At 35.8% G+C, this 16,458-nt stretch overlaps 2 protein-coding genes across 7 annotated transcripts in view; one reads left to right on the forward strand and one right to left on the reverse strand.

Annotated features, from left to right (window-relative positions):
- Nucleotides 1-202: 202 nt before the first annotated feature.
- Nucleotides 203-3,017, reverse strand: tmem220 (transmembrane protein 220). Its single transcript, XM_006635368.3, has 6 exons — nucleotides 2,819-3,017; nucleotides 2,377-2,406; nucleotides 2,108-2,168; nucleotides 1,873-1,996; nucleotides 1,476-1,535; nucleotides 203-769 (listed from the first exon to the last, which is right to left on the reverse strand). Exons 1-6 carry the CDS (start codon nucleotides 2,945-2,947, stop codon nucleotides 637-639), a joined length of 537 nt encoding a protein of 178 aa, XP_006635431.1. The 5' UTR covers nucleotides 2,948-3,017; the 3' UTR covers nucleotides 203-636.
- Nucleotides 3,018-5,507: 2,490 nt separating this feature from the next.
- The window catches only part of map2k4a (mitogen-activated protein kinase kinase 4a), a 40,833-nt gene continuing 29,882 nt past the window's right edge, over nucleotides 5,508-16,458 (forward strand). For 2 of the 6 annotated variants that reach the window (XM_015356522.2, XM_015356523.2), the window contains exons 1-2: nucleotides 5,511-5,907; nucleotides 6,792-6,827. In XM_015356522.2, coding sequence (XP_015212008.1) covers nucleotides 5,775-5,907; nucleotides 6,792-6,827 — 169 coding nt within the window. In that variant the 5' untranslated portion in view covers nucleotides 5,511-5,774. Of the gene's footprint in view, nucleotides 5,908-6,791; nucleotides 6,828-16,458 lie in introns of all 6 variants that reach the window. The other 4 variants (XM_069194494.1, XM_069194495.1, XM_006635121.3 and 1 more) reach the window with 4 other exon arrangements.

Below are 16,458 nucleotides of genomic sequence, written 5' to 3' on the forward strand. Positions count from 1 at the left end.
AGGAAATGTGTAATTTGCTATAACTTCAGATAACCAAAAATACCCCAACAGTGTTATATATACTATGCGGTTAAGTTACAGAAGGTCTTCCAGCTATTTTAGGTGTGTTAGTTGCCAGTATATGTCCAACATTAGCCATGTTTTGAGCAATATGGTTTGAAAATAAATTACTATTCAAGAAATACAATTAAGGTCTAAAAGGTCTGGTAAAACTTAGATTTTATTAAATGCTATATTTTAGGTCAAAAGTATTTCTACAAAGGTCCTGTTGACAACTTTGATACTGAATTAGTGCTGTTCTTTTAGTTCATTATATAAGGAATCCCCAAAGATTTCTTCAGTTCAAATTTCTTGACTTCACAAAGTCCAAAGGCTTTTTGTAGAGAAAAATTCTAAATACATTAAGGATAAACCTAACTGTGTAATGCAGTGAGACAAAATATACTTCATGTATGTATTCTACAATCAAACAGGTATCACGTTTGAATTCTCTTTTTAACTTTTGATGCAAAAATGCAAATTGGATTTACTGTGTACATGTCAGGTTATTTACAAACATATTCAGTAATTGTAAACATTGGAACATATTCAGTGGTATTATAAACACAGGTTTATCTTAATATTCTTTCTTGTAATTTAAAGTGCAGTTTTACAATGTGAGGGCCAGGAGGACCTCAGCTCCTTGTTGATGTAGTAGTACAGCCATGTCACCAAAGGGAAAGCTGTGATTCCCACAGCAGTGGAAACTCTTAAGGCTCCAACTGAATTCCTGAAATAGAAAACAAATAACTGGATATGCTGAACCTATTTTAAAATGACTTTTATTGGGCTGGATGAAAACATTACCCAATGTTGTACATTTTAAAAACAGTCAATCGAAAAAGTCAATCTAAAACTTCTGCAATTTCATTTTGACTTCAGTGTCATTAGAAGGAAGCCCAAATTATTACGTATCTCATCACTAAACTATAATTTGACATTGTAGAAAGGAAGTACGATATGTCCCATTTTAGTTTTCAAAAGTTAAGGAACAAGTAAACGTTTATTCTATGCCGAAAAGAGAAGAAAATAAACATAATGTTTCGGCTGTGGAGCCTTGGGTTTCTTCTCTTTTCTGCATGGAATAAACCTTTAGCCTACACATGCTGACACAGCTACCTACTTAAATATAAAAGTATACAATATAAGTAAAAATCTACTTTTTCTATGATTCTTGCCTCTGTTTTTATTAAGAAAATATGGATAAAGAAACAACTTTTGATTGTTTTGAATTCCTTTTAACAGCTATTTTAATATAGGAGAGTAAAGTAAAAAAGGTTTTAACCTTCGGTTAAAGAAATAGATTTAGATGCATTACAGTACCTTTAGATAAAATGAACTGTAAAATGAAGAAACTGCATTAGAATATCTATTAGAGTGTAAACACATTTTAATCACATTTCTCACCAATGAATAAAACAAGAGGAACACCTCACCTTCCTGAATGACGACACAGGATCAGCCATACCACGATTAATAATAATCCAGAGAACTCTCTTAGAGAACAGCAAAAAAAATGATACAGTGATCAACTAAGGTGAGAGAGATTAAAACCAAGTGAAGTGTAACAATACTTCCAAAAATAAAAGTAAAGGGTGATTACATCAATGGTGTATATAACTGTACTTAAGATTACATTCAATTCTTTTTTTTCTTGACCAATATAACTGACATGTTTAATTATATTTTCTTGATAGTTGTGTTTTCAGAACAGATGCCAATCCATTAGGATTTACTAAATAAAACTAAGGAATTAATTATAAAATCAGTCTTTAATATTAATTGCTCAAACCTAAGCCAGAGTTTACCTATGGATAGAAAAGTGACAATTACCTTCCTTCTTCTTTCTGGAAGATATTTTCAGCTTTACTTTTATACAAGGACCATCCCAACATGGCAGCTACAGCAGCACAAATAAGCATATGAAGATCAGATAGTCTCCTCCAGATTAATACCTCTGAAAAACAACACATTCATCTTGATTTTGCAAAGTTACTGAGCTACATAACATAGGAGGGACTGGATCAGCTTTCATGACATAAAAACAGATATCAGGATAGAGTCATACCTGTAATTGGAGGCTTAAGGCTTATCAGAAAACACAAAGAAGCTGGGATTGAATATGCAACCTGTAAATACAAACGCATTTATAATATTGGAAGTCAGGAAATAAAAACAGTCACATTTTACAAATACAGCCAGCAGGTGTCGCTCGATGTTTTTCAGAGGCCATTCAAGATGCATTTGAAGATACGCACTGGTAGAGTTCGTATGCTTTCTCTGAAGTGAAGAATTCAGTTTTATACTTCGTACTACGGTGTACTGTTTAGGACTCACCATCCATATGCCAGCATCGGGGTCATTGATCTGGAATAATCAAAAATAATTAAATTTATTTATTTTCTGTCTAGTTTGAAAGAGCAACAATGATAAAAAATAGTTTTAAAAGTGTTTTTTAAAACAAAAAACGTTTATGCCATGAGAGAAACAATACGTTTTTGGATGTTGAGTTATCCATACCGCATATTGCTCAAAATACATAAAATGCATTCAGAACGATGACATCGAATTCCTTAAGTATGACAGTGTTGAAATATATGTGCTTATGACTTCTAAATTCTAAAACATTAGAATGTATGTAACCAGCCTCAGTACTATTTATTAATATAAACAGCATACAGACACCCATAAAGATATAAAAGAGTTTAAACAAATATATAAAAACAACTGCACTTTAATTTCCAAAACCAGTCACATTTGTCTTTAGTACGGTACTTGCCTGCACATATGCCGCTAAAGCAAAGAAAAAAAACATACATAAATTGCAGCTTCTCCATAATACTTGAAAACACTCCGAAGACCCGCTTTTTGTTTTTCCGTTTTTTGTTAATTCGTATTTCTTGCTCATTTTACTTATTTTCTTCAGTACTTTGCTCAGAGAAAAGAAACTGCCATTATTGAGTTTGAGTCAGATCACATGGACATTTGCAATGCAGTTTGGGAATTATAGTTCCATTAGCTTAGTTACAGAGCACAAATGAATAGTATTGTACTGTGCATTGTGCATTGTGCATTAAGCGAAAGCACAAAGTTGAAAATTTTGGTAGATCTTGTGAGAATACTGTAGTAAACTGTTGTTATCTACTGTTAACAAACATTTAAATAAATGCATATTTATCGAGGTACAGAAGAAAAGATCTGGACATATGTCTTTAGAGGAACAATAAAGAATATTAAAATGCTGTTGTGTTGCTGTTATTGTAACTGTTCTCCAGTTATACTAGTTGGTCATGCACCTGCCATACTACCATGTTACCCTGGCAGACATAAAACCTCAGTGATCCGGACAATGAGCCAGGTCTTGCTCACTGCCATCATAAAAGTGAACTGTGCCTACGCAGGTCCACTCAGCCATTTAAAAAGCTGACTGTTGCAGCCAGTCTTCCACCTTCCTGATCTATTCCCATGCCGCAAGGAGGTCTGGAGGTGATGCAGGAGTTCTTCCTCCATCTCTCCTCCACACCAGCAGGGTCGAGGGGCCTGCCTAGTGCCTTTCATCTCTGTATGAATTTTCTGCTGCCTGGAGTCTTTCTTTGCTCCCCAGTTACATCTTCCTCCTGTATCGGGAGTCTGTTTTCTGTCAGCTGGCTCCTGGAAGACACTGGTGGTCCTGTGCTTCGCTTTTATTGCCCTTCTACTGACTTGCCTGTTCACTTTGAATTTTCATCCTGTAATCCCACTCTGACACCACTAACATTATTGTAACACTGCTCAGCATCTATGCAAGCCCTGAAGATAAAGGATATCTTCTGACTCAGACTGCAGCTCCAAAAGGGTGGTGTGCTTTTTATTTATCTGAAAGAGGCAGCTCAGACAATTGATGGCACCAACACACGGCCCCACAGACTGACACTAACTGCATTAACTCTCTCTCTCTCTCTCTCTCTCTCTCTCTCTCTCTCTCTCTAAAAGGGGCCCTTATACCCCAAGGACTGTGGTGATGTGACAGTGTGGGCAATCTCACACTGACGGTCATAAGCAACCACACCTACTGAACACAGTTATGAGCATTCTCCTCTCAGAAGAGTCATGCAAGAGCCAAAACATCACGCCATAGACATATAGGGATACAGGCATTATTAATATATATTTACATATACACATCTTTACCTAGGCAATATGGCCTCTTGGTACGCTATTTATGGATATGTAGACATACTACAGTACACTTCTATAAAGGCTTTTCTAGTCAATAATGCTGCAGTAAGAAATATAAGATCATATATTGGCCATATACAATTTCTTGTATTAGGAATTTGTCTTTTCAATATACCCCAACTTGCTCTCCGTGAGACATACAGACAGGGAGAGAGGCTTGGGGTCAGAGTGCAGGGTCAGCCATTTTTACAGTGACCCTGGAGCAGTTGGGGTTAAGGGCCTTGCTTAGGGGCCCAATGGGGTAGGATTTTTCTGCAGGCTGAAGGATACAAACCGGCAACCTTCTAGCCACAGGCGCAGATCCTTAACCACAGAGCCACTGCACCGCCCTAATAAAGGGACACATATTCTCCACTACACACACTACTCCACTACTCATCAATACTTTATAGAATTTAGAGAACAAATTTGTATTTACAATGACCCGGAGAGTACTCCTTTTTACAACATGGCATTTGTGTTTCTATCTCTCCTGTCTCCTAGTCTCCAATTCCCTTCTGCTTCAGGACCTCCTGAGACAGAAGGTCAAACTACAGTTCAATAATGATAATGTGGACATGTTGAAAATAAATGAAAGTTCTTACAGCTGCTGTAACTCACAGATACTAACCACTACTTAGCACTGCAGGTCCTACTGTAGTCACACTCCACATTCACACACTTGCCTGTTCAGTCTGAATTGACATCCTGTAATCCCACTCTGACACAACCTAAAATCCCCAAATCCCCAAAAGGAATAAACAACTACAGGGACCCCAACCCCCAAACGGCTACTATTTATAGCAGTCCAGTTATTTTGTTTTTATTGCAGCTATTATAGCTGCTTTGATTTATGTCAAACGTAAGGGGATAAAGGTAGTATTTAATTTTTGTATACGAAAATCTCCAAGTAATTATTCTACATTCAGCACTAAAATCATATTAGGTTGCAGTACTGCCATTTCTGGGTGGGGGAGGAGAGTATAACCAAATCCTTGCATAATTTGAAAATATGTAACTTAGATTGAACAACGGCTTTACTATTTATAAAGTGGGACTAACTACAACTCGCACCGCAAATGTTATGCCTTGTGTGTCTTGGCTCCTTTTAATTCAGGGCTTTCATTTATAGCACTAGGAGTGGTCTGGTGATTACTGTGGAATGGGAAATACTCGGACTTTATCAGACTTTATTGCTTTATTGTGGATTTTGAGGCGCTGTCAGACTACGTAGGCGGAAATTGACGGGCTGGTCACATAGAGTACTTCAACCGAGTACTGTATTGTGTAGTGCTGGTTTCTCAAGCTAGTTGTCTCGTGATTGCTCAATGGTTCAAAACTGAATAGTAGTTTATTATATAAATTGTATTCTGCTATGTTGAGTTTCGTAGCTAGGTGTCCTGCGAGACTTTGAAGGGTTTTAGACTGAAGCGGTGTAGTGCTATATTGAGTTCTGTAGCTAGGTGTCCCTGCCTGTGAAGGGTGAAGCCACTCACTGCATTGCAGCCTCAGTGCTGCTGCTGGAATCAAACACAACAATGGCGACTCCCAGCCCCAGCACCAACTCAACAACCTCTTCCAGCAACAACAGCAATAACGCAGGATCTACATCTACATCACATCAGCACCAGTCCCAGTCTCAGCACATAACAACAGTGAGCAGCATGCAGGGTAAGCGCCAGAAAACAAAAAGTCCGTAAACGTTTTTATTTTATCAGAATAATTGGAGAACATGATTGGTGAAAGTCTCACTGTGTACTCTAGTAATGCTGCACCGTAGCGATGCAGTTTGCATTTCCTTATCGCCACTGTTTGTAGGCCTCTATGTTTAGGAAGCTTTTAATTTACCTCTCCGTGGCATTTCTAAAATCCAGAAGATTGCGAGAGCGAGACGTGTTAGACATCGTGTTAAATCACTTTACAGATCTGGATTTCTATGGGGCGGTTTTCACTGAATGATTTTTATGGCCAAAGGCCTAAATAGTCTAGTTTTATACGGATTTTTAAATTATATTTTTCATTTCTTTTAAAATTCAGTTCCATTTTTTTACATTGCAAATGTGAAAGGTTAAACTCAGGGATACCGCTAGAAAGCTGCAGTGACCTGCTCAATTAAATGAGCTTTGTCATTTCTTGTGTTGTGTTATTTTTGATATTTCAAGGCCTCACGTGCAGTAAGTAGCCTGGTTCACATATACCTATGCTATTGAAGACTACTATGCAGTGCTTATTCTTGCTACAGGTTGTTTAATAATGGTTTTAGTACTAATGTTACGCCGCAAATTAAATAAAAAAATCGAACTCTGAAGCTGTACAAACGCTTTGTGGATTACTGTAGCAATTTCTTTAAATCTCCAGCCAATAAAATATTTAATAAAATGGGCACTGTAGAAAAAAATGTTGCAGATTTCCCTTCCTTTGTGTACATTCGATGGCCAGAAGATTTTATGAACTAATGCGCCATGATAATCATGTAGGCGAGATGAATACAGTCATGATTAATAACACATTGTTGCATTATACAAGGAATAAAATGTTTCATTTAAACCTTGCAGAGACCAACACGTGCTGGAGGTGTCAGAATGAAACAGGTACTTTATTATCTATTTTATAGGAATGTACTGTAGTAATGTTTTATGAACTGAGAAGTAAAATGTGTTTTTAAGTGCCGTGCTGTCAGACACAAAATAAACATCTCAATGTGGCTGCAGTGCTTGGGGATGTTACTAATGCATCTCTGTTGTGATAAAAGCCCTTTTGTATTAAATACTAAGGAAAGAAAGCATTTTATGTTGAAGCTTTTAAAAGAACACATACTGTATCCACTGTTTTTATCAGTTTATACCAGTGAAATAGTAGTCTACTCTTTATTAGTTCATGCCGTATATATTAACTACTTTTATTGTGTAGTATTAATTTCCGTAGGACTTATATGTGATTGAAATGCCAATATTTGCACAGTCAGCACATGGGTAAAATATGCAGGAAATTCCTATTCAAATAAGAGTAGTTGGTGAAAAAGTATTTATGTCCATTGGAATGCTTTTTACCTTGAATTTCCATATTGTTATGTGAAAGAAATGTCTGTGCAACGCATGCAGTATTAATAGATTACTCCCATTTTGTGTGTCCATTAGGTCAGGGGTTGGCAGTATGTTTTTCACTTTTAGTTTATGGCACTGAAGGAAAAGGTGCTGGCAAAAGCTGTTGTTTCATAGCTTAATATTTTGGCTATTGACTAAGTTTGAATTGATTGGAATCCCTTAGGAGTATTGCCAAAGCTTACCGAGCTGCAAGAAATCAAATTGAAGAATGCAGTTTGAGCACAGTTCTGCAATTGCCATGCGTTTGCTGAATTACAAGCCTTGTTAAAAGTGCAGCAGTTCCTTATTATTGCTGTGCAGCTGTGTGGCATAGTTACATAATTGTATCCTGCTAAAAGTCACATGAATGGGTTAGGTGTCCAAGCACATTGAAGATAGCCTACTGTAGATGAACTGCAGATAACAGAGATGGAAATACAGTCCAGGTGTAGAGGACTGAAAATAATAACTAGGCTTAAAGGAGGTAAGTTGAATAAAAGGAGTTTTTGGAAGTAGGTGTTAGTAACAAGCTATCCCATCATATAAGCAAAGCTGATTCTGTGTTATTCTTCAAAATACACCATGGTGAGGCCCTTGTATCAATTAGTTACTAGCACTACTATCATTATAAGTTGGCTTTTTGACCATTGTGAAGAAAGGAACAGCTTGATCTTTAGCTGCTAAGGTACTTTTCATGGGGAATTTTAATAAAACCATGTTGGATTTAATTAACTTCACAGTAGTTCAAAACACAAATTCTACAGTTTCTGCAAAGCTGTAGAATGAAGCTTTAAAGTTTTTGTTATTACTCAGCTTTAATTAATAGCTTGTATTAGTATTGACAGTGCTATTAAACTAGATTAAGCTTTCACATGTACATAAATACAGTATATTTTCTTCAGTCTCGTCATATCATAAGGCCTATACACATCTGACTTTGAAGTGACAGTACATATAGTGGGCATCAGAAAAAAAGCTTGTCACTCTTTATTTTATTTTCTTTTCCAACACAAAATAGATTTGAATATTAAATATGTTTTCACAATGTTTGATTAAATGATCAGTCATGACTGACCATTATGGACATACCTTACTTTGACTGTTGAATAATTGCTTAATCACCTTATTTGTCAGAGAGTTTATTGGGATTTGGCCATTTGACCCGTTGAATGTCTTGTGAAAATCTTGTAAGAAAACAAGCAGGGAAGTACATTTAAAACTAAGAATAGGAGGCACTTCTTTACATAACGTCTAGAACTAGAGCTGTGCAGCCATGTTTTTGATGCTGATAAACCTGGCTTCCTTTAAAAGAAGGAAGACATTTGGATCAATTAGCTACCAGCTACTACTATCTACAGATAGTTAAGTACTAGCTGTCTGTAGCTATCTGTACTAAGAGGGACAGATAGTCTCCTCTCATTTGTAACCTTTCTTATGTACTTATTTTAGACCTTTATTTGTTTCTTAGTTATTTCTGCAGTTGCCGTGTGTAAGCTACTTTATTTCTTGTGATTAACACAATGAAGGCTTCCTTTTGTAATAGTGTGAAAGCTCAGCTGGGCAAATCAATTAAATATATTAAAAAATGAGATCAATGGATTCATTAGCCTTGGGGAAAAAAAGCTAGCCTCTAACCGTTCTTTTCATGTTCAAATGTAGAAAGAAATCAGTATACCCTTCCTATCTAGAGAACAATTCCTTTGTTCTGTCCGTGTGTTGGAAGCTGGACTAAGTCAGCTCACTGTCACTCGTCAACTGGGGGTGTTCAGTTTCTAACCTGGCAAGACATTATAGACAAATTCAGTCTGTCCGTTAAAGACTATGAGTCATGACACCTTGCCAAGATCAATGGGGAGTTCCAAGTGTGATAGCCTGGCCAGGAGTGTGTAGTCACTAGAAAACTCCACTTGTGATTTAATGGCAACCTGATCGCATGGCGCTACATTGATCAATTCCTGGAATCTCACTTGCTGCCCTCCCACCAGTCCTGATGTGACAATGTTCTAGCAGGGAAAAATATTTTCTTGCACTCCTTGTATACCTGTGGCTTTATTGCATGATTTGTGCAGGTTGTATGATAGGAGAGGGAGAGAATTCCCACGTAATAACATCAGCAATCTACTGCAAAGATTGTGTTGCAGATATTTAGCTAGCTTTCATTCTATCGATGGCCTTGTTAATGCTACTAGCTTGAGATTTGATAGTAGATAGCCTCTTTTGATTGAATCTGTTAATGACAAATGTTAAAAAGCATCATGAATCTCTCATTGCAGCATAAACTCGTCTTGGATTTAATTAACTTCATAACAGTAAAAACAATACCTGTTTTTTGTAACAATACCTGTTTCCCAGGGGTTTTCTTTAATTCAGATTTGTTTCTTTGCCATATTCCAGTAATGTACAGTAATAACATGATCATTGATGTATGCTGATGTGTTGAAAGGGGGGTTTTGTTTGATATGGGAACAGACAGCAAAAATAGAACAAAATGTAGTAAATGTATATTTTTCTATTGAGTAACACAATGAAATTTCTTTATAAAACATTCATGTAGACAGAAAATAACAGTGTTGTGTGCTACTAGAGCACTCCTGATTATATAGAGGGTGTTATTTAAAGGAACAGTAGATACAAACTAAGTTCTAAGTTCTGAGTTTGGTCCTTATTTCCATAACTTTATAGTATTGCCAGCTGAACTGCTTTTGTATGACATCACCTACACACACAATTGTTCATAGGGAAAAACAAAATAATTAAATCAGATCCTGACAGTCATTTTTGCCATTAGCATAGTCATCTGCCAGTATAGGTGTACCTTGCCATTTTTACAGAAGCATATTTGCTCTGTTCACTTTATAGATGAGTGCAAAAGGTAAGTTGCATGTATCTGAATTTTGATACTTTCCTGCCTCTTTGGTATAGTGTCATGGCGGAAAATTATCCAGGATTTAAATTCCCATCATGCCTTATAATAGGCCTCTGCCTGGCATGGTTTTATTTTTGCCCCTACTGTCCCCACATGTGGTGAATTATATAAAAAATTGAAGCTGCCAGACATCTTTCCAGTGCCTTGTTTTATTATTTTAATGTGCTCCATACTGTTCTGTTCCTCATTGTTCAGAGAAAATGAATAATGCTTATTTGTATGTTATTTTTTTACAATTTATCAATTTATTGAGATACATTGTTTATGTTCTTAAGTATAGTTTTTGGGGAAGATTTGTATATTTATCTCACAATCTTCCTTGTTTTCAAATTGTTTTTCTGAGTAATTTACTGTATGTTTCTCTTGCAACATACTTGCTTCATGATTTTCCTGAAAGCCGTGATGACTAATTCTCTTTAAGATGAAATTCTGAGCAGGGGTTGTGAGTAATATTTAAAATCCTTCATTAGGGATATAATACAGTCCTTATATAGAAACAAAAAGGAAAATTACAGAATTGTTTTTTTCATTTAAAATTGGCCTTAAGATTTATGTTCGATGTTGATCTAATGGTCTTCATAGTATCAAATACATTTGAAATAAAAGAATAATTACATCTGTAGTTTACAGTGTAAATCGTACTCATAATGCAAATCCATAGTGATAGCTGGATGAAAATTTAAAGGCTAAAAAAATGACCATCTATAATAATCGATTGGACAAAGAAAATGTTTTTTTTACAGCTTAATCATGTGTAAGCTGTGTTTTACATATTTGATTTTCAAGAAACATTGTAATTGTTTGTATTCCAGTTAACTAAGCATGTTTTAGAATAGTACAGCCTATTCTAAAATAAAAACATCTTGTTTAGCCATAGCCAGGGTCTTTCCTCAAAGCAAAAATCATAGAGGTTAGAACACAGGATATAGATTTTAATTCTTAACCTTTATTGTATTGTGATTTAAAAATCTTCAACTAACATTGAAAAGTAGCTATGAAAGTACCACACATACTGTAAGTGAAATAAGTGCATATTTTAAGAATGCTTGAATATTTAAAATCTACTTACAGACATACAAGGGAGATTAAACATTTTTATGGGCTTTAAATATTCATTTGCTCAATGATTAATCAATGTGTGGTGGTAGTTAAGAGCCAGAGTTTAAAGACAGGAAATCATATTTCACTGATTTAACATCACAGTCTGTTGCTGCATTCATGTAGTGCTGAAATTGGTGACTATAATTTTTTATCTCCAGTTCCATCTAAATTGTAAGAAAATGTATAATTACTGAAGTGGAAATAATTTTGACAATGCTAATTATCTTTTGTCACTAGATGTGAAACTAGACGTATACATTCAAGTATGACACACTAGTCTTTTTTCACAAAGTTCCTGCTTTAAATCCACTTAAGTTGTCCATCTTGGTAGCCTTAAAATTTCTTTGTGCATAATTCTGCATACCTATTGAGCTGATTTGGCCCTCTGAAGTTTCATCTGAATTATCAAAAGTGCTGATAATAAGCTGACATATAGCAGCATTAGCCTTTTCCGCCTTGATAAAGCCTGTGGTGAACATGCCCAATCTTGTCTGTCCAATTAGACAGAGCTATTTTCTTTTAATTGATCACTATTTTGAATGGAAGAATAATACTTTGATTACATGAAGAATGTTTAGAAAACATGATTTAAAGACAGTCATAGTCCTTCCTAACTGTACTGAATATGTTTGGAAATTTAACAATTCATAGCTGATGATTATTAATGGAGTTTTTAAAATTATTTTTAACTTTAAAGGAATGCTATTTCTGCTCACATGTGATATCTGAGGTTGTTGTCCAACTGGGTTATCCCATTGATGTCCTTATTAGCAACTGTGACAGGACACTGATGAGCTTTTGCATAATTGAGGAACTTCTCCGACTTCATCAGTGAAATCAATTCCTATTGTACATTTGCAATATAAAGTAAGATATTGAAGAAATAACTTTTGTGAACATCTGGGGAATTACCTAAGCTTAATTTTTTTTTTCACCCTTATGTATTCCACATAGCTTTTTTCTTCATAATTCTCAGCTGAATAGCATTTTTCTGCAGCACATGGTTAGAAGTAAGGCCCTAATGGGTAACATTGTTTATCATACAAAAATAATATTAAATATCATGCACAAATTGGGGTCATACTGTATGTGACTCACCTGTCTAAAGCTGAACTCTTGAGTGTTGGGGAAAATGAGTCATGTCATGAGTAGGCCAATGGCTTTCCATCCTGTTCATTCTTAGTTGTCTGACTTGTCTGGATGCAGGCAAGGAACGCTTCCCAGTGGAGAGGGGAGGGAAAACTGGATTAGTGTGCTCTACAGTTTTACATCACTAGCCATGATAACTACCATTAAGTTCTGTAGCTTGCCGTAATCTATTGACGATGAGAAAACCATACTGGGTCTCTGAATGAGTCTTTGAATTTTGTAGAGTCAGGCAGAGTGAGGGAGTCGGACTGGGTGTGTTTCTTAAGAGCTTTATATAAAAAATATATTCAGTATCCCATTACCTACATGTTGAAATAATGATAACTTGCTCTGTAAAAACACTGCTGATAAGCAAATATCCTGTAAAAAGAAAGTATTGGGAGTACTGTACATATTAAATCATAAAACCATTTCTGAGTTCCTGTATTGTAGATTTCTACCAGTTACACCGAAAGTCCCTTTAACCAGTATTTTTTATCTACAATACATGTATGTTAACATTTAAAGCTAGGACAGTGTGTTTTGAGTCTGAGGAGCTATATTTGCTGTTATAGCAATTTTAACATATTTAATTGTATGGCATATCTTTTTTTTTTATGTGCACACATTATCACTCCTAACCTTAATTTCCTTTAATTGCTGTTACCATTATTCTACAATCCAATCTGGTCAATTCTGGAATAGTAAAACTTCAAACAAAAAACGTATTGCTGTAGTACGTGGTGTTTGTGGACTAGTAGGTAGCTTTCTTGCCTCTGAATCTGAATTTTCAAACCAAATCTCCATTAAATGAACAGAGGAGGCAATGCTATAGATTGTGCTATCCTTTGGATGAGATGTCAACTCAATTACTTGGTACTTACAAATTCCATGGCATTTTGTGAAAATGTAGAGGTGTTAACCTGAATGCCCTGGCTAAATTCCACTTTAGAAATTACACAATCTGGTTCCCTCTCATTTCGGTTGGTGACACAGTTTCTCCCTTTTCTTCTGATCTGCTGTGACGTGGGGCTTGTTGCACAGAATGACTGCTGCCTGTCATAAGCAGTGTTGCACTTCACTGGGACACTTTCTATATGTAATACACATTAGCTTTCTTTGGAGTGAAAAGTACTTTACGAAATCAAAAAGTTTATTATTATTATCGGTATCATCCTTTATGAAAGATGTGATATATTTCCACTAAACTGTTATTTTGGCAAGTTAGGGCACAGGCCTGACATGCAGTACAGACTGGGTTTCAGACTGTTCTAGGCTTAGTGCTAAAATTGGTATGATACTTGCTATGATACTTGGATTTGCATGGTTGTACCTAGGGCTGGGCGATATGGCCAAAAACATTATCACGATAAAAATGTTTATATCTGTCGATATAGATAATAACCATGATAAATGTCTAATCATTATTTCTTTCAAGTTTTAAAGGCAGATTTTTTCTCCTGAGTGAAAGTTGAAGAAACCAGACAGTTAACTGGTAAAGTAAACAACTTTTTATTTTAAGAACACAACAAACACTTGCCAAACAGCAGAAACATTAAACAAATCTGTTAGCTGCCCGGTCTGCAACACGCACGCGCACTCGCGCAGTATTTTGTGCGCATGTGCATATCATGCGCAAAGCATAAACATATATATCGAACATTTATCAAACTTTTGTTAAAATTATATCAAGGAAAATTATATCGCGATAATTATCGTTATAGAATTATTGCCCAGCTCTAGTTGTACCATGTAAAAAGATTGTAGTAAAAAAAGGTAGAAAATTAATTAATATTACAAGAGTAAAATACCTTCTTTGGATAAGTAAACAACCCCTTTACAGTTGCATTTGTAAACTTGCTCAGGTATAATCAATCACCTTACAGATCACACAACAAACTAATTGGCTCCCACCTGTGATCCATTGTGGTGATTTCATTAGTTCAGAATAAAAGCAGCTGTTTCTAGAGGATTCCACTGCTTGGACGTGCATTTCAATGCAAATAAGCCATTCTGGGTGAAAAGGTGCTCTCGAAAGATCTTCGAGATAAAGTTGTGGAAAGGCACAAGTCAGGAGAATAGGTATAAAAAGATTTCAAAGGCTTTAAGTATCCCATGAAGCAAAGTCAAGACCATCATTAAGAAGTGGAAGGCGTATGGCAGCACCCAGACCTTGCCTAGATCAGGCTGTCCCTCCAAACTGGATGACCAAACAAGAAGGAGACTAACCAAGAGGCCAATGGCAAGTTTGAACGAGCTACAGGCCTTTATGGCAAAGACTGGTCAGTGCACGTGACAACGATATCATAAGCGCTCCACAAATCTGGCCTGAATGGGAGGGTGGGAAAAAAAAAAACACATCAAAGCACCTTAAAGATTCTGTGGCCAAGTGGGAAAAGGTGCTGTGGTCAGATGAGACCAAAATGGTACATCTGGCAAAAACCCGATACATCTTACCATCCAAAAAACACAATTCCTGGCTCTTAGCCAGGAAGTTGAAAATAGGAAGATGGCTCACCTTTCAACATGGCAATGACCCAAAGCACACTGCTAAAACAACCGTACAGAGGCTGAAGAACAAGAAGGTGATGTCCTTGAGTGGCCTAGTCATAGCCCTGACCTAAATCCTATCGAAAATCTTTGGAATGGCTTGAAGAGGGCAGTCCGTCAACGGTCACCACGCAGATTGACTGAGCTTGAACAATTCTGTAAGGTGGAATGGCCACATATTCCTCCCTCTAGATATGCGAAGTTGGTAGAGATGTATCCAAACAGACTCAAAATTACAAATTACCTTTTGTAATTCAAGCAAAAAGTGCTTCCATCAAGTATTAAGTAAGTCAGGGTGGTGTTATCTAATCTAGCTATGCTACTTTTTTACTTAGATTTGTTTTTTTTCCAGAAATTTTGCTTTCCTTTTTCACTTGGATGTCGCAAGGTACAATTTGTAAATAAACCTGGAAAAAGTCAGATTTTATTTGGGCTTGAGGGCAACAAAAGGTGAATATTTTAAAAGGAGGTGGTGACTTTCTATATCCACTGTATATGTATTTTTAAGGAAGGTGATATATGCACATACATTTATAATTTTGTGTTAAGTTGCTCCAAAATGGTGATGTAAAATTAAAAAAAGAATTAACTGTTTTAATTTACATAATTTTACTTTAGGTTTACAAAGCCATCACTGTTATTTCCCATCCTTAATAAATATGGCAACTTGTTGTAAGTTTTTGTTTTGTTTGCCTACATGTAAGTATAATCCAAGTGAACCTGATTTCTCCTACTAGAAAAAAAAAAGTGCTTAACTGTACATTAACCCCCAAAACACCAGAAAAGAAAGCTTTTCTTTAAAATCTCTTAAAAGAGACATTAGCACAATTCTCTGACTGGAATGAAGTGCTCTTAGAAATGTCTATCCAGTGATTGAGGAACATTTTTAAAATTATTTGTTGCTCAAACTCAAACAAATTTATCTAGTTGTACTTCCCATTAATGGAGTTTTTATATCTTTTCACTTGCTTTGTGTGATGACTGTAATTAACTGTTATATTTTATTTCATAAGAATGTTGATTATTATTCTTCTACTTTGATTATTCAGTATTAGAGCTATATAATTTTAAAGGTTTGGCTTCTTTCTACTTGTCTGTGTTATACCTTTGTGTTTATGCCAGAAGGATTTAGAGTTAACAGTTGATGTGTTCTCTAAAAGCAGCACAGAATAAAGTGGCATATGAAGTTAATACCTAAAACCCTATTTCAAAAATAAGTCAATTGGAAAGGAGAATTGCCTGTTTTTTTCTTTTTAATTTGTTTTGCATTATATTTTGCATGATTAAACAAGCTGCTATTGCAGTGTTCATTGTTTTTTAGTTGTCATTTGAAACCTTTGTCCAGTCTCACCCCCCTTTGTTTCATAAAGTATTTTGAAAAGACAATCTGTGAAATATCTTGGAAATTAAAACAACCAAGTATCAGAAGCCCTA

Source organism: Lepisosteus oculatus, chromosome 9 (genome assembly GCF_040954835.1).
Source record: "Lepisosteus oculatus isolate fLepOcu1 chromosome 9, fLepOcu1.hap2, whole genome shotgun sequence".
NCBI lineage: Eukaryota > Metazoa > Chordata > Actinopteri > Semionotiformes > Lepisosteidae > Lepisosteus > Lepisosteus oculatus.

Coding starts and splice junctions, on each gene's coding strand:
- tmem220 (XM_006635368.3), bottom strand. CDS start 2,947: ATGAGCAAGAAATACGAATTAACAAAAAACGGAAAAACAAAAAGCGGG. Junction 2,169..2,376: donor CCGATGCTGGCATATGGATG/GTGAGTCCTAAA, acceptor TTGTATTTACAG/GTTGCATATTCAATCCCAGC. Junction 1,997..2,107: donor CCTTAAGCCTCCAATTACAG/GTATGACTCTAT, acceptor GTTGTTTTTCAG/AGGTATTAATCTGGAGGAGA.